The sequence below is a fragment of the Copadichromis virginalis genome, linkage group LG3 (assembly GCF_057382275.1).
Source record: "Copadichromis virginalis isolate Kocher_CV1m ecotype Utaka linkage group LG3, C_Virginalis_male_GT1.1, whole genome shotgun sequence".
Classification (NCBI taxonomy): Eukaryota; Metazoa; Chordata; class Actinopteri; order Cichliformes; family Cichlidae; genus Copadichromis; species Copadichromis virginalis.
Window position 1 is genome coordinate 40,408,996 of NC_140620.1, and position 23,567 is coordinate 40,432,562.

Genomic DNA, 23,567 nt, shown 5'->3' on the forward strand with positions numbered 1-23,567 from the left:
AGCGAAACCAAAGGCTGAACTGAGAGCTGATAGGACAGCTGTTCCAGTAGGGGGCAGTGTGACCCTGACCTGCTCTGTGAACCCATCATCATCATCACCAATATCATCATCATCATCATCATCATCATCATCATCTGGATGGAAATACTACTGGTACACAGATGGCAAATCTTATCAACCTGTGACAAATGAACAAATCAGTGTCTCAGAGGGAGGACGCTACAGCTGCAGAGGAGGAAGAGGAGAACCAGTTTACTACACAGAGTGGAGTCAGTCAGTCAGGATTGACACAACTGGTGAGTGTAAATGTAACTTCCTACAAAGCACTACATCTGATGGTAACTGAACCTTTTGTCTTTCATGTGTTTTTATTGTACTTTCTTGAACATTAACAGTCTCAATCAGGCCTGTTGTGACTCTGCATCCAAACTGGTCTGAGATATACAGAGGAGAGACGATCACTGTCAGATGTGAGATCCACGGAGGAGACACTGAGTGGAATTATGAGTGGGAAGCAAACAGCACCATAAAACCTCCAAATCAAAATGAATACAGGATTAGATCTGCTTCATCATTGATCAGTGGAAACTATCGCTGTAAGGGCAGAATGAAAAGTTCACAGCATGAAACAACAGAGTGGAGTGATTCAGTCACACTGACAGTTTCTGACAGTAAGTCATATTTGCTTTAAGCTGTTTGAACACTTTGTAAAATGTGTTTCTGTTCATATAGACTGAGATTATTATTCTTTGTATAAACTGAGCTCACTGTTCAGAGACTGTACTACATGTTCACTGAGAGAAAATCTTTGTTGAACAGATGAACCCCGTCCTGTCCTCACTGTGTCTCCATCATGGCTGAGTCCTGGAGCCTCAGTAACTCTGAACTGTGAGGTTGAACATCCGTCTGCAGGATGGAGCTTCTACTGGTATAAAGCTGTTCCTGATCTGAAAACATTCAACTATAAATCCTCCAGTTATGAGCTGCTACCTGATGGCAGTGGGACTGCAAACAACTCCTACATCATTCATGGACAGACACACACAGCAGGATATGTGTGCAGAGCTGGAAGAGGAGACCCAGAGTATCACACTGATCACAGTCAACCAAAGTTTGTCTGGTCTGCAGGTCAGTTTGTTTCTCTCTGTCCTTTCAATAAGTTCATGTTAGGTCATCATTTTTATTCAACAACATTTAGACCATTAAAATCTCATCTCCATGACAACCATTTATCTCCGTTTATATTAAAACTTCCCAAAAGAAGAACTGAACTGAATGTTTTCCTTTCTCTCTGTGATCAAACCAAACTGAATTTCTTCGTTTCCTTTTCTTATTTTTCAGTTTTTATTTAATGTGATAACATGAAAAACAAAAGACATCTATGAGATTTTAAATGTTTTGATATTTAAACTCATGTTTCTGTTTGTAGTGATTATTTTTACTTAGTGCACAGACAGGATTTACACAGTTAAGACTCTTTGTTTAGTGCTCAGGTAGGTGTTCAGATAAAAAAGTCAAATATAGTTAATAAAGAAACAAAGATGTCAGCAGGCAGGTTAACAGCTCTGACAAATACAAGACAAACACTGACTACAGATGGACGCTAGAAGAAGACGTCACAAATAACAGCTGCTGTTATTGTTCATTTAAAATATACTTCAAAGGTTTTTAGTTTTGGTCCTGCTGCTGCAAAATATCTCACTGTAGAAGGAATCTGTGAAACAGACAATATCACAGAATTATGACAGAAACATTACAGCAAATGACTGAAGTGTGTTCAGAGTGATCTGTATCAGGTGGATGATGCTGAGAGTGATGACTCAAAGCTCATGATGTCACATGACCTGTACCAAGCTCTACATGAGCTGCCAGCAGATAAAGCATGTGGGTTAGATCATCTTAAACATGTCAGTATTCGGCTCCTTTGTTTTCCATTGATTTGACTGTCTGTGTGATTCAGGGCTTGTTGTCAGACTCAGTGTTGTCTCACCAAACAAACACTTTATCATATTGAACTATTAAATTTGATTTTCAAAACAAAAGCTTCAAACAAACAAATATTTTCACTGTGATCTTTTGAATCCTAACATCTGTGAGCTTTGTCTCTTCACTGCATGTTGTTTCCAGATGTTCATTCAGCAGCGTCTCTCACAGTGAGTCCTGACAGAGTGCAACACTTCACCTCTGACTCTGTCTCACTGACCTGTGAGGGAAACTTCACTGAGTGGAGAGTGAGGAAGTTCTCTGATGGCCGACTCTCTGACTGTAGGAGAATGACTGGATCCACATGTAACTTCAACACATCAAAGTCAGATACTGGAGTGTACTGGTGTGAGTCTGGATCAGGAGAGTTCAGCAGTGCAGTCAACATCACTGTACAGAGTATGTTATTATACATTTACTTCTTGGATCTGAATGATTTAGACGTCACATGAACATTTGTCCCAGCTTTGCTCTATGTGAAGTAATTCTATGTGGAAAAACAAAACAAAATTCAGACAATTTTAGACAGAAAAGCATCAAAATATTCTTGGTTGTTTGTCTAATTTCATCCTTTCATAATCCAGTTTGTCTTAATTTGCCAACAGTATTTTTTATTTTCTCTGTCAGAATAAAACTCAACAAAGCTCAACATCGCTGTCGTCACATTAGATGAACCTTTAATGTCTCAATTCAGAGAAATTTGGGAAACACGTCATGCAAAATAACACAAACATACAAACATTTACAATTTCACCTTCAACCATTCAATAATGTCACCGTCAATAATTTGACTCCTGCAGGGAACATCCCAACTATATTTCCAGTCCTCATAATCACTCAGAAAACCAGATCTGCATGTAGATCATGAGACACGACTCACAGCTTTTTCTCAAAGTGTGCACCAGCTGGTCTGACTGAAACAATTGTGTGTGATTGTTTCACAGATGATGGTAATGGTCCTATCCTGGTGAGTCCTGTTCATCCTGTGACTGAGGGAGCTTCTGTTAATCTGAGCTGCAGTTTGAGAACACAAAAAATACTTTCCAATGTGTTTTTCTATCACAATGACAAACTTATTGAAAATGATACCCGAGGGGAGCTGAAGATCTCTGCAGTGTCAAAGTCTGATGAAGGTTTCTACAAGTGTCAGTACTCAGGAAGAGAGTCAGCACAGAGCTGGATGTCAGTTAAAGGTGAGCAGGATCAAAACAGTGTGTCTTTCTGTAAATGAGTTTCATGACTGAGAAATAACATCATATTATCTCTTTTAATGTTTTGAAGCCACCTGAGTCTATTTAGTCAGAACTTTATAAAACTATTATGTAATATCTCTAAATTGTCAGGTTTAATATTGTTGTGATTCAGGACTCAAGTGATGGACTCAGGTGGAAACAGCAGAGGAAGTAATGAGTCAGTTTCTTTATCAAACAAAGGATAATTTATTTAACACAACAGATTGTGAGCTTTGACTCAGTCAACAAGAACAAAACATAAATGAACCTAAACTTAATGAGTGAGTCCTACAAAAACATCTTAACTGAGGTGAGAGAGACAGGCCAGAGGAGCGGACATAACAGCGTGAGGGCGGCAGATCTGTGGGAGAGGAGAGAGCAGTTAGGGCAGGAAATCTGAGGGAATGTGACAAGACAGAGAGTGTTCATAAAGTGGCTGCAACAATGCCTTACTTGGAGTCCAGACTAGCTGGGTTTAGTGGATGAAGGCAGAGGTCTGTGGAAACTGCTGAACGATGGGCAGGCAGGCAAGTGAGGAAGAGGCTCTGAGGGGGGCAGCAGTGGTGGTGAATAGGGGGGCAATGATCCAAGGTGGCAGGCGTCTGACTGGAGGTGAATGATGGCATGAAAACAAATCTTGAAGCAGGAAGAAACTGAAACAAGGGGAAAATCTGTTAGCATATAAACCTTATTTTCCTAGAAAGGATCCCAGCAGACCTGCCTGGTTACCTCACTGACGAGCTGCAGTCATGTTAACTATCCATTAACATTTGGCTTACAGGTCTTCAAGGTCAACTTTATGACTAAAAAAAATCCTTATGACATAAAAAACTATGATTCTTACAAAGGTGTTGTGTCTTGTCAACATATAGAAAATACTGTATAAAGATTTAAAATATCATTTGTTTGACCTCTGACCTCACTTTTACATTTCACATCTGCTCTTGTTGTCATGTTGAAACAAATCTGCCTTTGGACTTATTTTTACTGAACTACAAACTTCTCACAGTACAAATAAAACAAAAAAAATACACTGAAAATACAATATTGTTCCTTTAAAAGTAAATACTGTCAACAGAGTGAGCTGCCTTAGCAGAGATTTGTGCTCTCAGAGTTCTTCTTTTACACTTTATTAATAATTAATTATTATTTGTTGTTGCAGTAACTGTGTCAGGAGCTGACAGCTCTTCATCTCCTGTGTGGTTGATGGTTGGACTGGTTTGTGGAGTCTCTCTCATTATTATTCTCCTGCTCTTGTTGTATCGCTGCAGACAGTCCAAGTGTAAGAGCCTCTTCTTTTCATGCTGTATTAGAGAGTTTATTTACTACATACACTTTAATTATTCACACATATACATGTATTCTGATCTCATGACACAAAATATCAGTGGAACAATTCATACATGACAAACATGTGTAATAACATTTGTCTCTTTCACAGATTCCTGCTTCACCAGGTTGGTAAAATACTTTTTATTATAATTTGAAACAAACATCAGTTACTTTTGAGTTTATTGTGTTTATTTCCTGTTTCAGGTCGATCCAGTCTGAGAGTCACAGTCCGGGCTCCTCCACAAATCATGGAGTCAACCAGAATGAAACTCATGAGTACGGCTCTCTTCAACATGGTCAGCATTGAAAAACAGTTTTTATTATCATTGTTAATATTGACTTTTATTAAACCTCCATTAACACAATACATTTATCAGGTTCAGTTTGTGTTCAGCAGTTTTTTAAAGAACATTTAAAGATCTTACAGTCCTGGTTTTGACTCACACAGTGTTTCTGTGTTTGCTCTGATCTTTAGTGTAACTGTAATAAAATGGTTAATGTGAGTCTGGCTTGTTTTTTCTTTAGGTACTGCTGACATCTATGAATCAGTCACACAAGTGAAAAACAGAAATGGTACAGTATATGTGCTGGAAAGCAAAGAGCAGTTAGAGATGAAACTTGTTTTTGATTTAATGAAACTAATTTAATGTGACATGTTTTTACAAACCTGTAAATAAAATATGAACATTTCACTATTAGATAGTTTTACAGAGATTATTTACTACATTCACTTTAAATATTCAAACATTCATTCTGATCTGATGACAGAAAATATCAGTGAAACATTTAAACATAATAATTGTAATTGAAAGAATCTGAACAGTCTGATGAAGAAGACCAGCTCTGTTCTGGGACGTCGTCATGACCCAGTGGAGGTAGTCAGTGACAGGATGGTGGCTCAGCTGTAACCCCTGTTAGATAACACCTCCCACCCCACGCAGGTCACTCTGACAGCACTGAGCAGCTCCTGCAGTGACAGGCTGCTGCACCCACAGTGTGAAGGAGAGATTTAGGAGATCTTTCCTTCCAGCTGCTGTCAGACTCTACAACATACATCATCATGTGAAAGCACACATGCACACACTGGTGTCTGTAAATATCTCAATGTGCAATACTCTATACCTGCTGCTACTAACATCCATCGACTACACGATGAAATGCTGCCATTTGCAGCTGGTACAACAGAATTGAAATTCTCTACTTTTTGTGGTGTGCATTATTATTCATACTTTGTGATATATTATATTATTTAGTTTAGTCAGTTACTGTTCTTACTGTCTTTGAGCCACTGTGACCGCTTGGTTTCCTCTGAGATTAATAAAGTATTCTTATCTTATCTTACAGATTCCTGCTTCACCAGGTTGGTAAAATACTTTTTATTATTATTTTAAACAAACATCAGTTGCTTTTGAATTTATTGTTGTCACGTCTGCCGTGGCAGATGAGTGGAGGCTGAGAATTAGGACCTAAGATGCAGGCAGCTGAGATGCAAATGAGTTTTATTCATAAAGAGGTGAAACAAACAGAAACAGCAAAGGCAAAATGATGATGCAGGGAGACACTGGGGACGACACAGAATGATGCAGGGAAAGAACACAGACGAACCAGCAACAAGCACACGAGGACACACACTATAAATACACACAGAGGGAAACGTGGAATAGCAAACAGGAGGAAGACACAGCTGAACCAAATTGAACTGATGAGACAGGGGAAAACATAATCTGAACACACTAACAGAAGACATGGATCTTCACAATAAAACAGGAAATGCACAGAGACTCTAAGTGCAGACTCTAAACAGAGGAAACACAGAAACCAAACTTTGGGAACTAAAAAGTCTAAACCCCAGTACACAAACAGAACAAACACAAGATCATAATAATGAAAAACACAAACCGTTGGGTCAAAAGACCGAGGACCATGACAATTGTGTTTATTTCCTGTTTTAGGTCGATCCAGTCTGAGAGTCACAGTCCGGGCTTCTCCACAAATCATGGAGTCAACCAGGATGAAACTCATGTGTACGGCTCTCTTCAACATGGTCAGTATTTAAAACAATCTTTATTATCATTATTAATATTGACTTTTAGTGGGGAAAGGCTAATTGATCAATCTAAATTGCCCATAGGTGTGAATGTGGGAGTGAATGTGAGTGCGAATGGTTGTCTGTCCCTGTGTGTGAGCCCTGCGACAGACTGGCGACCTGTCCAGGGATAGCTCAGTAGGTAGAGTGGTGGCCCCATGATCAGAAGGTCGGGGGTTCAACTCCACTGGACGGCTACCCTGAGGTACCCCTGAGCAAGGTACCGTCCCTACACACTGCTCCCCGGGTGCTGCATTGGTGGCTGCCCACTGCTTCACTGGGTGAATGGGTTAAATGCAGAGGAACGATTTCCCTATGGGGACTAACACATACACACACATTAAGGGTGTAGCCTGCCTCTCGACCTATGACAGCTGGGATAGACTCCAGCGCCCCTGAAAAGGATAAGCAGAAGCGAATGGATGGATGGATACTGACTTTTATTAAACCTCCATTAACACGAACATTTATCAGGTTCAGTTTGTGTTCAGCAGTTTTTTAAAGAACATTTAAAGATCTTACAGTCCTGGTTTTGACTCACACAGTGTTTCTGTGTTTGCTCTGATCTTTAGTGTAACTGTAATAAAATGATTAATGTGAGCCTGGCTTGTTTTTTCTTTAGGTACTGCTGACGTCTATGAATCAGTCACACAAGTGAAAAACAGAAATGGTACAGTATATGTGCTGGAAATCAAAGAGCAGTTAGAGATGAAACTTGTTTTTGATTTATTGAGTCTAATTTCATGTGATATGTTTTTACAAACCTGTAAATAAAATATGAACATTTCAGGTTCAGATGAATACGATGACATCACCTCCTCTCTTATTGAGTTTAAAGATCTTAGAACTAAGAGTGAGTACACCAAAGTTAATTTTATAAAAAGAAAACCTGGTTTGGAAAGTTTTTTTAATTAGTATGAAATTAATTTTGGGGCTGGGAGGGGGGACATTTATTCCCCCCCATTTGAATAATACATTTATTCAAATTATTTTGTTCTTTTCATCTTTTTTAATCTGTGTATTTAGTTCTGATCAATCTGAACAAAGTATGAGCTTACAGTACCTTGAAAAAGTATTCATACCTGTTGCACTTCTACACATTTTGACACCTTTTTTTTAATTGAGATTTTCTGTGATAGACCAACACAACGTAGCACATAATTATGAAGTGGTATGAAAATGATACATGGTTTTCAAAATTTTAAAAAGTAAAAATCTGAAAGGTGTGGCGTGCATTTGTTTTCAGCCACCTGTACTCTGATATCCCTCATTAAAATCCAGTGCATTCATTTACCTTCAGAAGTCACCTATTTAGCTGCTCTGTGGAGGCCTCAGTGGTTTGTTAGAGAACATTAGTGAACAAACAGCATCATGAAGACCAAGGAACTCACCAGACAGGTCAGGGATAAAGTTGTAGATAAGTTTAAAGCAGGGTTAGGTAATAAAAAAATATCCCAAGCTTTGAACATCTCAAGGAGTATTGTTCAATCCATCATCCAAAAATGGAAAAAGCATGCTACAACTGCAAACCAGGGTGATCTCTAAAACCTGCAGGACACCAGCCGACCCCTGGTTCAGATCAAAGAATATTCTTGTGTTAGAATGGCTCAAAGTCCAGACCTAAATCCCACTGAGCATCTGTGGCAAGACTTGAAAAATTGCTGTTCACAGTCTGGCTGAGCTTGAGCCATTTTGCAACAAATAATTGGCAAACATTTCAGTCTGTAGATGTGCAAAGCTGGTAAAGACAAACCCCGAAAGACTTGCAGCTGTAAATGCAGCGAGCAGTGTCTCTACAAAGTATTGACGAAGGTGGGTTGAAAACAAATGCATGCCACACTTTTCAGAGTTTTATTTGCTTAAAATTTTGAAAACCATGTATCATTTTCATACCACTTCACAGTTCTGCACTATTTGTGTTGGTCTATCCCCGTAAAAACATTTAAGTTGGCGTTTGTAAGGTGACAAAATGTATAAACGTTCAAAGGGTATGATACTTTTTCAAGTCTCTGTCAGTTTGATTTAGTCGAGTAACAGCATCACCGTACAAAACACACCATTGTTTCAAGTATCCCAGGTGAGGTCTTAATGATTTTTTACTGATACAGAAGAAGATGGAGAAGTGTTTCAGCTTCACATGTTTTGCAAAAAAAATCTTTACAACACAGAACAAATTACAAACGATAAGTTATGTGTCTGAGGCCAGATGTTTACATGAAAGTAAAACCAGATGGTTTCCTCGTCCACACAGATGCAGAGTCTGTCTCCGCCTTCTAAACAAATCCTATAAGGTACAGTAACATTACACACCTGCAAAGACTCAAACACAAAACAGAACTTCACTTTGCATCAAGGGGAGACAATGCTTTTATAATAAACCTTATTGTTCTCCAACACAGGTGGGACAGACACAGGGGCAGCCAGTGACCCCTCACACACGTCCTTATGCTGATATCCAGGCAGGTTCTCAGTGTTTGTAGCTGCTGATTTATGCAGCAAACATTTCCACAGTCCTCTGCAGCAGATTATAGAAACACTTCTTCTCTCAGCTCACGACAGAAGATCTACAGCTGGGACACTGTTAAGTGGTTCTACGTGAAAAATAGTTAAATATTTACTCAAACATGTTCTTGTATGTAAAGCAGGTTCAAATGCATGAAATTACATTTGTCCTTTATAGTGGACGTTAAAAAACACCACATGTATAAATGATAATTTACATCTTAGAGCCCTGCTCTCAAACACTGACTCAGATGTAACTGTCTGTGAAACTGGATTTAAGAAATAAGAACGTAACGTTCACAAAACATGTCAAACAGACTCTCCTTCATGAAGTCCTCGTTCATAAAGTGCTTCACAGACCTGAACATTACAGCTAACAGCTGGATTTTCCTGTGTCAGTGCAGCTAACCAAACAGCGCAGAACCTCTTACTGCTAAAGAGACAGACGGTGAAAGCAGACAGTATGTCCTCCGTTTTAACATAAAACTCATTGTTGCAGCTGACAGCAGCACAACAGTGACCCCATTAAACTGATGTTTAGTTTAAGTGTCCTTATTTTCACTGAGTTATTGGTTCTGCTATTAGTTACTTAGCATAAACTGATGTGAGTCTTTTGACTGAAACAAACCGACCTGGTGATGTGATGCTCTGTACTGACAGAAGATGGCGCTGAACATCTTTTTATAACTCTAAGCACTTATTTCTTAAATTAAGCTTCACAGTCAGAGTTACATCTGTGTCAGTTTTTGAGAGCTGGGCTCCATGATGTACATCAGCATTTATACATGTAGTGTTTCATGTCCCCTTTAATGCTGAACACCTGATGTGACATTTCCACACTTTAATTCTGCTCAGTACCTGATTGTTTTACATGTTTTCCATCTGGTTTTTGTGATTTGGTTCATGTAAACATTTCTGATGGTTTTTTTTCATCAAAATATTTTAATTTGCACTTAAGTTTGAACTCTTAGAGATTACACTCACTTTGTTTTCACAGACTTGTGACCATGACACAAAACTACAGACAGAAGTGGATAAAATCTCAGTGTTACTGGTTTTAGAAATGCTTTACGATAATAAAAAATACATCATTTAGAGTCAAAATATCTTAAATGGTAACAAATATAACTGTTATCTTTGGGTTAGTCACAGTCAAATCATCATCTGCATCAATGAATGTCAGTGAGGCGTCCTGAAAGTCGTCACGTCTCCTGTTCAGTGACCGTCTCTGAGAATCACTCTCCTCTCAATCAAATCACTTTTCTTCTGTTTATCCTCTGAGTTGCTCTTTGATGGTTATGAATCATCGCTCTTCTTTAAACTGTGAAGTCGTTGCTGTTCTTGGGAGACATTTCTCTTTTGTTCTGGTATCAAATTGCTTCGTGTTTGCTGAGCTTCACCATCTTTCTGGTCACCTGTCAAACTGTTGCTCATGTTTCCAGAGCAGCTTTTCTTCTGCTCAGACTGCATGTGTGTGTGTGTGTGTGTGTGCGTGTTTCCAGCTATACCATACATAGACACGCGACCTTTCAATGACCTTAAACCGTGTGTATGAGGTATGCAGAAAAGCAGAAACAAGCACCTTGCTAAACTATAAAAACAGGAACTTGTAATAGGTCATGTCTCAAACAAACATTTAAAGGTGTGAAGTCTTGCACTTTAGAAGAAACAGAACATGGTGCTTTCCTAATGTATAACATAGCTCATCTCTGGACTAAGCTGCACTCTAAATAAAGAAAGCACATTTTGTCAGCACAGACACAGATAAAGGAAATAGTAGAAGGTTGAAAATAAATCCTCTGACTGTCTGACTTCTTCATAATTATAGCCATATTAGGACACATAAAGGCGATGATTATATATCTATATATTTTAGCACAAATGACAATATAAAAAATATCAATGCCAACAGAATCTGCCTCTGTTTAGTTTTTCTGTTCATTTGTCCAGACTGACACTTCTTTTGCTCTAAGAAATAAGAACACAATGATCGGGACGGTGTAAGCTACAACCCTATAATCACTTTCTGTCACCGACCTCTCAGCTAAACCTGTGTAGAGTCATCCAATAATAACAACTGGGGTTGCTACGATTCGTTGACTAGTCACGATCAGGTCAACTAGTGTTCAACACAAAAACAAGAAGAAGCCGTCTCCAGTGTCGTAGCTGTGTCCAAATTCAGGGGCTGCATCCTTTGCAGGCTGCATTTGTAGGTCGATAACGTTACAGCAACGCAACGAAGACTGTCCAACCTCGAAGACTCCTCCGAATGTGTCCTTTTCCTTAGATTGAAAAGATGGGTCGGGTGTATTCTTTGTGGCCCGATCTAACCCAGAATTCATAGTGCGGCCCAGCCAATTCTAGTTTCCAACAATGGCGGCAGCTACTTTGTTTTAATATTACTCTTTCTTGGTCACAAAATAAATGTTTAAGATATTTTCAGTCGAGAATGTAGCTGTGTAAACTTCAAATATCTGCTCGATTTATCAGGACATTACATATTTGCAAAAGTGTTGCGATCTACCCTCATTCATGTTGTGTGTTCTGTCTGCCTGTGTAAGTTTATTTTGTATTTTACTTCAGCCAGTTTTCTGTTTTGTCGTCCAGCATTAAAGCTGTATTTAAGTTCACCTTTTGCTTCCATCTGTGTGCATTTTGGGTGCCACCGGAAGTAGCATATGCTAAGGTGCACATAGTCTTTTCGCATTACCTCAGTAAGACCATGTGAAAATGAAAACAAATCATCCTGGGTGAACTTAGACACATTTGTTCCCCTTTTGTTAAGACAGAAAAACGCAGCACACAAAAATACTGCAAAAGGACGGTCGCCTTATATACATGGTGTATAAACTCAAAATGCACTTTTCACTTAAAAATTAAGATGAGAACAAATCAACTTGTTAGAGATATTCTTCTCCTGTTGACCCCCCCCCCCCCCCCAAATAAATAAATTATCAGATATTGATGCTTCTTTCCTGTGTGATAGAAAATAGGAGACTGATGTTTGTTTTTTAAGTTAATTCCCAATAAAACTGTTTTGTTGCTAACTACATTGCTGTCTGTATTATTGCTGAAGTCCTAAATGATCACCTTTAAAGTGTTTGTGCTAATGACATCATGTACAGTCAGACAGGCATGGAGAACAGCACTGACTGGGAGGCTTTGAACAGATCACATAGTTCAATTCAACATATGAGACTTTAAGAATGCACAAGCATCTACTTAAAATCTATTTAATTTATCATCTATAATATTATTATGTGCAATTCCAATGTACTTTGTTCATCTCCCTTAAATAAACAAGCACTCTTAAAGTATGAAATATTCATATACAAACACACATAAATGTGTGAACTGTCTCAGTGGCTGATTGTGCCCCACAGGCCTCAGTGTGAGCTTGAAGACATTTATAATGTTTAAGTAGTTTAATGTGTCGGTGCTGATGATAAACACATTTTGAATGAAAGCCGGGGAACTTTGGTAGCACAGAAACAAGTGGCTATTCTTTGTGAGTATATGGATCAGTCATATTACCATTATTTCACCCAAAGGCACCAAGGTAATACTTTAAAAAGCTGCAGAAATACACACAAATATAAACAGTACTCGGTGACAACTTTGCTTTTAGCCTTTAACCCTCTGGGGTCCAGGGTATAACTGGCCGTTTTTGACTACTTTTGATTCGGCCTCTATATTTCACCTTTAAAAACTGTTTATCTTGCCAATCTGTTATTTACCCATTTTGATATAATGTATCAGCACAATTTATCTAAATTCAGACAAAGTGATATTTTTGACTGTAAAAACCAAAAGCATGTTTAACGAATCATTTTCATAACTTGAAATGCAAATACAAATTGTACATTTTTAAAAAATATGCACAAGTTTTGCAAACAACAAAGTTATATGGTACTATTTACCTAAAAATGCAGCCAAGGCTCAGACGTTTTTTATAAAACCATTTAAAACTGTTTACAGAACAATCAGGTGTTCTGCATCAAATAAGAAGAGAACAAATTATTTATGCAACTCCAAAAAATAGTTTGTGTCACTATAACACAGATGAGAACAGCACAGGGATAAATCCTGCAGGTCTGACATCAGGGGCCCGTTCTTCGTACGTCGCTTACTACATCCAAGATCAAATGACACATCCAAGACCAAATCATCGCGCTAACCGTGAGCTCGCTAATCCGGTTCTCCGAACACACCTGCTGTTGACGATTAGTACAGCTGGATGAAGTAATGTGAGATCACTGGGTGTCATAAAAGGGGCTACGCATCGATAGTAGAAACATTGATCGGCAACCCTCTGATTGGTCGGCGAAAATGTCGAAGGAGCGCGCTCGGTATTTTTCGGCAGCAGAGCAAGAACTCTTGAGTGAGGGATTTCAGGAGTTTCAGAGTTTAATCAGAACGCAAGGGAACACTGCAAAGGCTGCAAAAGCAAGGAGAGAGGGCTGGCAGAAAGTTGCTGACAAATTAAACTCGTAAGTAATCTAATAATAACAATAATAATGGAGTGGATTGATATAGTGCTTTTCAAGGCACCCAAAGCGCTTTACAATGCCACTATTCAGTCACTCTCACATTCACACACTGGTGGAGGCAAGCTACAGTTGTAGCCACAGCTGCCCTGGGGCAGACTGACAGAAGCCAGGCTGCCATATCGCGCCATCGGCCCCTCTGGCCAACACCAGTAGGCGGTAGGGTAGATGTATTATATTACACTATATTATCCAATATTATATTACATTATATTATATTATGTTACATTATATCCCCTTTCACATTAGAGCCACAACAGGACCCACTAGAACATGGGAACAAGTAAAAGTGAAATATAAGAATATTCTACAGAATGGTAATATTTATCACTTATATTGCTTTCAGTCTCTTGAAAAGAGACCCTGAAATAATCTGTTTGTTTGTTCATAACAGCAACCAAGAAAAGGGCAGAGCAAAAAAAAGACAGGTGGTGGTCCTGCACCCCCTCGTCAACAAGTTGGTTAAGTAAATAATACCCTCACGGGAATATCGATATCTCTCAATGAGCACACTGTCGCGCTGAGCTAAAGGATCCTGTCTATCCCGCAATATACGCTGAATTCTGAAAACTCTCCTTATCAATCTTGCACCTTCCGCAATGGGTGGCTCGCGTATATGGACAGGACATGGCTGCGACAGACTTCCCAAATCCACCTTCGCTTTTATAGCCGTGGTCTCTCATCTTGATTACACGAAGTAATTTACAATTACTACTCTGAAATATGAATTACATCTGTAATAATCACATACATGTAATAGAATGTTAATAGTACATTTCCCTTTTTTAGGAAATGACCTGTATGTATCTGTGTGACATCAATAAAAGGATCAAGTGCTGCATTATCTTTAGTTACATTGATGTTATTTATTTATGGTGAAACAGTGGTGGAATATCGCTGTTGCTTTCGTATAAATGAAGCGGACATACCTGCGTGGCCGCGATCTAATCCTGTTTACATAAAGTAAACCTGCTCCCGAGCAGGTTTACGCTTATGGCTCTGTTGCTATGACAGCAAGTCCCGGATGAGCTTCGGGGAACCGAACGATCCAAGATCACGCGAAATCGTCAACAATCTAATCCAGCTAACTTACTTAGCGAGGTACGAAGAACGGGCCCCAGGTGTGTCACTCAGCGTTTACACTGCAATCTGTCTTTGGTGGCTTTAAGACAGCAACTGTGACATTCACTAGTAGAACTGACACACAAAACAAAACAACAACTACACTACACACTAACTACACAACCGGCGTCGCACACAACCGTGGATCTCGGACGAGTGTCTCGACTTGGTCGTTGAACGCAAGAAGGCCAAGCTAACCAACTTTGAAAAGTATCGTCAGCTAAACCGTGATGTGCAGCTGAAGATGAAAGCAGACCGTGAGGCGTACTGGAACAAAGTCACTGAGGAACTTGAAAATATGGCCGAACGACAAGACTACAGGGTGTTGTACCAGACCATACGTAGTCTCAGTGGCAAGTGCAAGACGATGAATGATAACATCAGGAAGGTGGATGGCTCGTTTGTAAAGTCAACTGCGGAGCGCCTGCAACGGTGGAAAGAATACTTCAATGAACTCTACAATCACGATCCGCCCCAAGGTCCGGCTGCAGCGCCGCCCATCATCGACCCTCCTACGGTGTCGATGTCTGATGCAGAACCAACGGTAGAAGAAGTCAAACTCACAATCCATTCGTTAAAGAACAACAAGGCCGCTGGCCCTGATCATGTGGCAGCAGAAGCCCTCAAAGCTGGAGGAGAAGTCCTCGTCATATGTCTACACTCATTATTCAAACTGATCTGGACATCAAATGTGATACCAGAAAATTGGAAGAAGGCGGCTGTCATTCCTATCCTAAAGAAAGGCGACAACTGAGAATGTAAAAACTACCGGGGCATCAGCTTACTGTCCATCGTCGGCAAGGTCCTTATGAAAATAATTCAATCACGCCTTCAAAAGCACCGTGAGATGACCAGCCGGGAAGAACAGGCCGGGTTCCGACCCGGACGAGGCTGCAGCGACCAGATCTTCACCCTACGTCGACTCATGGAGGAACGGATCAGATGCGGACGCCGAAAAGTCATCATCTTCATTGATTTCAAGTCTGCGTTTGATTGCATCGACCGGCCAGCCTTGTGGAGGGCCTTGGCAGCCGAACACATACCCGTGAAGATCATCGAGCTACTACAAACCCCCTACGATGGCTCGACCAGCCAGGTACGTATTCATGATGAAGTGTCCGAAGAATTCCCCATCATGACAGGGGTCCGGCAGGGCGATGTGGTGTCACCGCTGTTGTTCAACATCGTCATCGATGCGATAATGCGCAAAGCATTCGAGGGCCGCCGCGGAGTCCAAGCCTCGACCGATCGATTTATCACCGATCTAATGTTCGCTGACGATAGCGCCATTTTTGCCGAAGACGACACCGAGGCAACTCACATCCTCTATGACATCGCCCAGCACTCCAAACTGTACGGCCTCAAGGTTAACGCCGAGAAGACCAAAGTCCTGACCACTGACGGCTCACCAACGATCGTCCACCTTGATGGTGTGCAGATCAAACAAGTCCAACAATTTCAATATCTGGGGTCCCTTGTCGAGGAGAAGAAAGTGGCATCATCAGCGGAGATACGCTCCAGAATTGGGCAGGCGGTGGCAGCATTCACCTCCCTGCGCTGGTTGACACGCCCCACCGATTGGAGGGAGCATCGTAATGCACCAAAGAAGACATGGATGAAACAAATCCAGGATGATTTGAAGGCCCTTCGACTTGACCTCGAGCAGGCAAGAACCATCGCCTTAGATCGAAAAGCGTGGAAGATAATCGTTGGTCAAGCAAGAGAACCTGCGGCACCTACAGCAGCGTACTGGTTGCGCGGCAGACCACCGCCGCTGGTCGCCCGCTAAGGACAAGAAGAACTACACAAGACAACAAACTAACTTGAAACTCCAAACACGGTAAATGTCACAAAGCTCTCACCAGTGTTGACTAACGCGTTAGAGTAACTACGTTATTATTGTGGTAACGAGCACGGTAACTAGTTATTATGCCAAAATCAGGAACGCGTTAATCATTACTGGGATTTAGATAGGGTCGTTACTTCGTGTGGTGGCTATCATGGAGCTTCCACAGATTGAGTACCATTAGCAAGTGGTGGAGGCCAGCAGGTGAGACAGGAGGAGCAGAGACCCGTGGCGGCCGCCGGTCTGAGTGTGAACTGAACTTCAGGTAAGAAGTTATGACCTGCAGTCTATCTGGGTCAGATATAAACCAAGTTTAGGTGGAGTTTATTTTCGTTATGTTGACATTTTCGTACTGGGTACTAGCTAGCATGACGGAGTTTCTATACAGCTGGGTGGGTGCTATGATGTTACTGATGGAGTTATTCTGTGTCTTGGTTACAGAAACTAAACTAAGTACAACAATCCAGCAAAGCCTACAGCTCAGCCACCACCTTAAGCATCGGATGAGGATGATGAGCAGCAGTTGCTTTGGCTAAAGGCAGGAACCTGGAATGGTGCACCACCCAGGTGGAGAGGACAGCAGGAGAGAGAGAGAGAGGAACAACAACAGCACTGACAGGAAGTCAGAGAAGACTGGAGGACCATGACATCTGTTTGTGTATGAAATTTAAAGGCATTAAGATCAAACCGCAAAAATGACAATGCAGAATAGCTACAGTGCCGATATGTGTGTGAAGGGTTGTTGGTGGTTGCTGTCTGTTCTGCCACAGGTTTATTTTTAATCTACTGAACGGCCTCATTTTCGTCTCGACCACATGCAAAAGAGGAAATGCAGCCTGTAGTTTGAGACAACAGTTTTGTGTGTAGCAGTGTCTTATTTTAAGCCATCAGTATCCAGCAAACATAAGGTCCTAAAGCACACTGCACTTTATTGTCCTCTTCATACCCCGATGAGGAAAATACTTTATAATATTAACATGTCAGTAACATGTGAAACTTTAATGACTGAGACCATGAACATATGCAGAAAGTGTTTAGACTCTGACCTGTAGATCAGACTGTGACAGGAAGGATTGTGTAAACATTGTTATTTGTATAACTGCAAGTTCACACGGAGCTGCAGTCTTATCTGCACCATCTCTGCACTGAAACAAACCTCAATGATCTTTTGTTGTTTCCTTCATCAGCCTGCAGAGTTAAAATGAGGAAGAACATTTACTATAGAAAGTGTGCTTTAACTGCTACATTAACTATTTACAGGTATTAAAGTAAAATAAAAAAAGATTACACATCTTTACTGTAACAGTGCCAGAGCTGACAGGTGGGGAGGAAGAAATTAGAAGAAGGAAAGAGATTTTTAAAAAAAAGAAAAAAAGAGGAAATGACACAGAAAACAAACAGCACCTGAAAGAGAGCAGAGGGAAGACGGAGGACAGGGCCCAGAGCTGTGATCACATGCACATAATATACAAGGAGAAACAACCGTCCACATCAACCCACTGCTCTAAAACACTTCAAAAACTCTGGTGTGAATGTGGTGTCGTCTTATTCTTGTTATCAAACCTCAGTAAGTGTAAAGAGGAAGTGGAAGCTTGATCCAGTTATAAGTGAACAGTTCAATAGTGGTTTGTTGCAATGCTTTGTGCATTTTCTCAGCATGCTTTCAAGATTTAACCTGTGGCGTCCACATATGTGGACATCACATTTTGTCTTGTCTAGACCACAGTACTAAATTTTGCTCTACAAGGACCTGATATCCACTCACGAGGACATTATTCTGCCACTGTTCTATCAAATTTTCAATCGAATGTCCCCATATGTGGATATCAGGCCATTGTAGAGCAAAATCAAGTAAAAAGTAATTCTTTGTTTTTACATTCATCAGGTGCCAATCAGCCCAAATAGCAAAGAGAAATAAAAATGCTATGAAAGAGTTCAGGTCTTCGGAGATTAAAGTTACTATGGCAACATGAGTAAAAATAAAGGTAAAAGTCTTTCAGGAATAATTATGATAAGATCCGTCTACAGTCATGTTGTAGGTAATACACCACAGTATCTTCTGATCTATTAGTCTACACATCACTGAATCATTTGGACAGATTAACATTTGTGGAATCACACAGTGTTTAAGTCTCAGTTATTTATTTATGTTGACTGAAAAGTGTAAGTTGACACTTTTGTGATCTCAATAGAGACTTTGTGATGACCCACAGGTAAGTCTCTGTGTTCCTGTGATCAGTTATCTGTAACTCAGTTTTCTTCGTTTGTTACCATCGAGGCCTGAAACTATCAGCTTCATAATAAAGGTCACCTTTGTTTGGTACTCTGAGTCCTGCTTTGCATGGGTGGCTGTAGCTCAGGCGGTAGAGCTGAACATCTACTGATCGGAGGGTTGCTGGTTCAATTCCTGGCTTCCCCTAGTCTGCTTATCACATATCCTTGGGTAAGATACTAACCCCAAATTGCTCTCCGAGGCATCCATCGGAGTATGAATATGTGTGTGAATGTTTGTCACAAAGCACTAAGAAAAATGTGCTAGTGTGAATGGGTGAATGCACAAGTTGGGAGTTCGCCTTGTAATCGGAAGGTTGCTGGTTTGTTCCTCGGCTCGGACAGTCTCGGTCGTTGTGTCCTTGGGCAAGACACTTCACCCGTTGCCTACTGGTGGTGGTCAGAGGGCCCGGTGGCGCCAGTGTCCGGCAGCCTCGCCTCTGTCAGTGCGCCCCAGGGTGGCTGTGGCTACAATGTAGCTTGCCATCACCAGTGTGTGAATGTGTGGATGACTGGATATGTAAAGCGCTTTGGGGTCCTTAGGGACTAGTAAAGTGCTATATAAATACAGGCCATTTACAAGTTGTGTGAAGCACTCAGAAGAGTAAAATAAGTGCTGTATAAGAACCATTTAGCATGTGGGTCTGCTTTTTGAACTGACTCTGAACACAATCACATGATCTTGGTTGGTAACATGTGGTGTTCAACACAAACATCATTATTACAGTGTTTCAATCATTGTTTCACATCATCAGTTTGTTTTATTTTATTGTGTTTACATGTAGTCAGAGGCTGAGGTCAGTGTGCATCTGCACATACATGTCAAAGCAAGACAAAGAACAGTCTGCAGAATAAATGAGTTCCTGCTTTACTTTGAAATGACAACAGATAATAAATATAACTTTGAATTTATCTATGAATTTAATTGTTCTTTAGTTGGTGAAACATAAAAGTCTTTAGTCTCACTTCAGCCACACACTGAGTCATTACCTGTGTTTGGGTCTCCACCACAAGGTGAAAACTTTCACAGGTCTGAGGTCAAAGGAGCCTTTTCACTATATTACTGCATGATGATGTTTCAGCTAAGAGTCGAATAAAATAAAGACATTTTAATGCAGCCTAAAGTAAAAATTTAATTTTAATTCTGCAGTTAAACAATTAAAAGGAGAAAAATGATTTAAAAAGGCTTTAGTGAAAATACAGGCACCGAAGTAGAAAAGCTGTTTTGGTATATTCACTCTCAGTGACTCCCAGTCTGCAGAAACCTGCCAGGAGACAAATATTAGTGGATATTGCAGCCAAAAAATCCCCCAAACGGGCAAAACATACTTACATGAAGCAACACAACAACATTTTATATTATAGAAAAAGGAAACAACACAACAAAAGAAACAAGCTTCTATGTTTGCAGTGGACAGGAAATATAAACATGTCAACCAACTGCTGCGGTCAAAGCTACAGGAGCTGTTTGAGTTTTGTGTGTAACGGCAGGAAGGACAGAGAGACCAATCAGAATAAGAGCCTGTAGAAAAACTCTTGTTGTATCTATATTAAACACAACTTCTCTTTATCTGCAAACTAAAACTGTTTGATTATCTGAGGATCAGAGTGCAGCAGGCTGGATGTGACGATGGGGCACTCTTTGCTCTGCATGATGGGCTTTTTCTGTAAGTACACGTCTGACATTGTTTGAACGGCAGCGATTAAAGAAAATGTTTCTGATCTGTGAGAATTACAGTGAGTCACTGCTTTAACCTGTTTACCTGAGAGCTGGAACAAAGCAGACTTGTGATTCTTTAAGTGTTTAAATGTTTGATACACTGCTGCTTTTTGCATCACTTATAGTTGCACACTGTGTTACAACAGTTTGATTGTATAATGTCTGATGAGGTTTTATTGATTATTTTAGTGCTCAGTACTGTCATCTGTGGAAATGCTGAAGGTAAGAAATGATTATTTTCTTCCTGTTCATATATGTAGCTGTTATGTCCTATAATGTGCTCAATAATATCCTCCCTGTGTTTACATGTTATCTTCTGCACAGACTCAATGCTTCTATTCAGCCTGTGCAGTTAAACATAAATGGCTTCAGTAAGCGCTCCATGTGGAGACTGTGGCGTTCTTCACAGCTTTTACTGATGTACCATTTGTACCACTTTCAGTCTGTAAAACTGTAACAACAAAGCAGAGCAGGTACATTTAATCTCAGTGTAGATGCACAAATGTCACATGACCAATGCAAGATCATAACATTAACAATAAATGGACAAAGCCTGTCAAGTGACGTAAATACAAATACCACATGCTGACATGTTTTATGCTAACAGGCAAAACAAAGCACTAACAGTTAGCTTACAGTAGTAATGTAACAAACTTCACAGACCCACAAGAAGGACAGAGCACTAATATGTAGAAACAATCCATCATCTCCCCAAACTTACACTTTATCCCATCTCAAGAGCAGCAGATGCAGAACTATCACAGACAGGGAGCTCTAGCCATTACTTGGCACTTCCTCCATTTAACCACTAGATGGCGGACTTTGACATGAGCAGACCAGGAAGAAGCAGATGAATAAATGTGACCCGTCATATAACAAAGTTGAAACAAACTATATTTCAGGAATAACCTGAGGGACAAAATATTGAATATGATACAGCTCACACTCCACTGCATTTATTGGTTAAAATACTAAAATGATCATATCAAGAGTGCAACCATGTGAGCAGATGTTTCTCTCAGCCGATACACAAACTTTATATTTACTAGAGTTTGTTGCCGTGAAACTGACTGATTTCCTTTTCATGAGTATTTATCTGTCCATCCTCACAGATCACAGTTATGATTCACAAGATGCTGATGAACTGGAGGATCAATCTAATGTATTACAGCACAGTGTGATGAGTTTAGGGTAAATGCAGGTAACTCTAATCTGAAAACAGACTCAACCACAGATCAGTCAGTTAAAGTCCTGCCTGAAGACTTTAATCAGTCTTATTATGAATTTTTACTCTCAGTTATTTATAGTGTCATGGTGTGCTGTCTGCCTCAGTGTCCTCTTGAAAAAACCTCTGAAAGTTGTTCAAGTCATAAATGAATAAGGCTTCACATACAGAAGAGTAACAAGTAAAACAAACTGGACAAAGTGCCATCGATATAGATTTATTCATTTGTCACTGTCATGGTCTTTCATCATTTTAGTCTGAGTGCTTCTTCCTCATCTTTGTTTAGCTTTTTAAAAAAAACATTTCCTCTTTAATTTAAAGGTTTGTTTTCTTTCATCCTTTGTGTTATTTTTCTTCCTCTTTTATGATTTTCCTGTTTGTTTTTAACTGTTTCTCATTCCCAGTCATGTTTAAATAGTCCTGCTGTGTCTTGTCAGTCTTTGTCAGAGCATCTGTGAACACTCATGTGTGTTCATCTCTTAGTTGTTTCTATTGACAGTTTATTTATTTCTAGTTTTACAATTTGATTCTTTGTATGTTTCCATTTTTAGACTATTTAGATATTAAAGTTCAGTTTTATTAAGTGTGCCTATGCCAAAAGGCACACTTATTACTATTGCTCGGATTTATTATTATTATTATTATTATTATTATTATTATTATTATTATTATTATTATTATTATTATTATTATTATTATTTTCCTTCCTTCTTCCACTAAAAGGACCACAATAATAGCCTCATATTTGTCTAAGTTACAGAACTTAAAGTCAAGGCCACTCTGACAGCATACAGCACAACCACACCAGCAGGGGGCAGTGTGACACTGACCTGTGAGGTGAATTACTCTGTTCAGAAAAACCTCATCTGAAAATGAGATCATCTCTTTTAGCTCTAAGAGTGCAATCTCTGTCTCTGATGGAGGCATCTACACCTGCAGAGGAAGGAGAAGAAACACGAATTTAGTCACAACTAAAAGCGATTCAGTCATTATTCAGGAAACTGATGAGTTTAAAAAAATGTTGAGAATTGAAAAAGGTCTTCTCCAAATTGTAATGGAAATCAATATTTACTAACCACCAGTACTTAAACCACTAAATCTGTCAAATTATTAATTATTAGGCTCAGTACATTGTTTCACCTTTGTTCAGTCTTCAGATCACTTACAGACACAGAGGAGTTCATGGTGCTGTTTTGTCTTTTTAGAGTGATTTAAAAAACAGTTTGTGCTCCTTTCCTGGTTACTGAACCTTTACTCTTAGTTTTTCTTTGCCAGTTTTGACTTTGGTGCTACATAAAAACTTTGTATTTCACATTTTATGAACAGTTTATGAGAGCAGAGCAGCCTCCAGCTTTGAATCCATCACTGGAGGTTTAACAACATTGTTAGGAAACAACAGCTAACTGATGACTCATTGATTATATGTTCATAAATGTGTAATATGTAAATGTAAAGATTTAGAAAAAAAAGCAAATACTGGAATATAAAGATTATTGAATCACTTGGTTTAATTTATTTTTTAAAATGTATTGTTGATTTTCAAAGTCAAAATTATCAGTCTGCTTATGAAATATTTTTATTTGATCAGTTTTGATCAAAATAAGAATAAAAAAATAAGTCTTTAAAGACAAAGACACTATTTTACATCTTATGTCCTCACACCTGGATTCATTGGTACCACAGAGACCACCTTAATATTGC

General features: G+C 39.6%; 2 protein-coding genes and 2 long non-coding RNA genes across 4 annotated transcripts in view; all 4 read left to right on the forward strand.

The window, feature by feature from the left end:
- The first annotated feature begins 188 nt into the window (after positions 1–188).
- Positions 189–23,567, forward strand: part of LOC146714745 (Fc receptor-like protein 5) — a 33,220-nt gene continuing 9,841 nt past the window's right edge. Inside the window, exons 1-2 of the mRNA XM_085440400.1 lie at positions 189–273; positions 396–671. Coding sequence (XP_085296526.1) covers positions 189–273; positions 396–671 — 361 coding nt within the window. The remainder of the gene's footprint in view (positions 274–395; positions 672–23,567) is intronic.
- Positions 2,105–3,359, forward strand: LOC146714746 (low affinity immunoglobulin gamma Fc region receptor II-like). The gene is made up of 3 exons (XM_085452627.1): positions 2,105–2,382; positions 2,928–3,176; positions 3,349–3,359. Exons 1-3 carry the CDS (start codon positions 2,115–2,117, stop codon positions 3,357–3,359), a joined length of 528 nt encoding a protein of 175 aa, XP_085308753.1. The 5' UTR covers positions 2,105–2,114.
- LOC146714747 (uncharacterized) lies at positions 6,412–7,480 on the forward strand. Its single transcript, XR_014918851.1, has 3 exons — positions 6,412–6,591; positions 7,256–7,303; positions 7,424–7,480. It is a non-coding gene; the product is annotated as an uncharacterized LOC146714747 (long non-coding RNA).
- LOC146714748 (uncharacterized) lies at positions 8,865–12,182 on the forward strand. The gene is made up of 2 exons (XR_014918850.1): positions 8,865–8,924; positions 9,033–12,182. It is a non-coding gene; the product is annotated as an uncharacterized LOC146714748 (long non-coding RNA).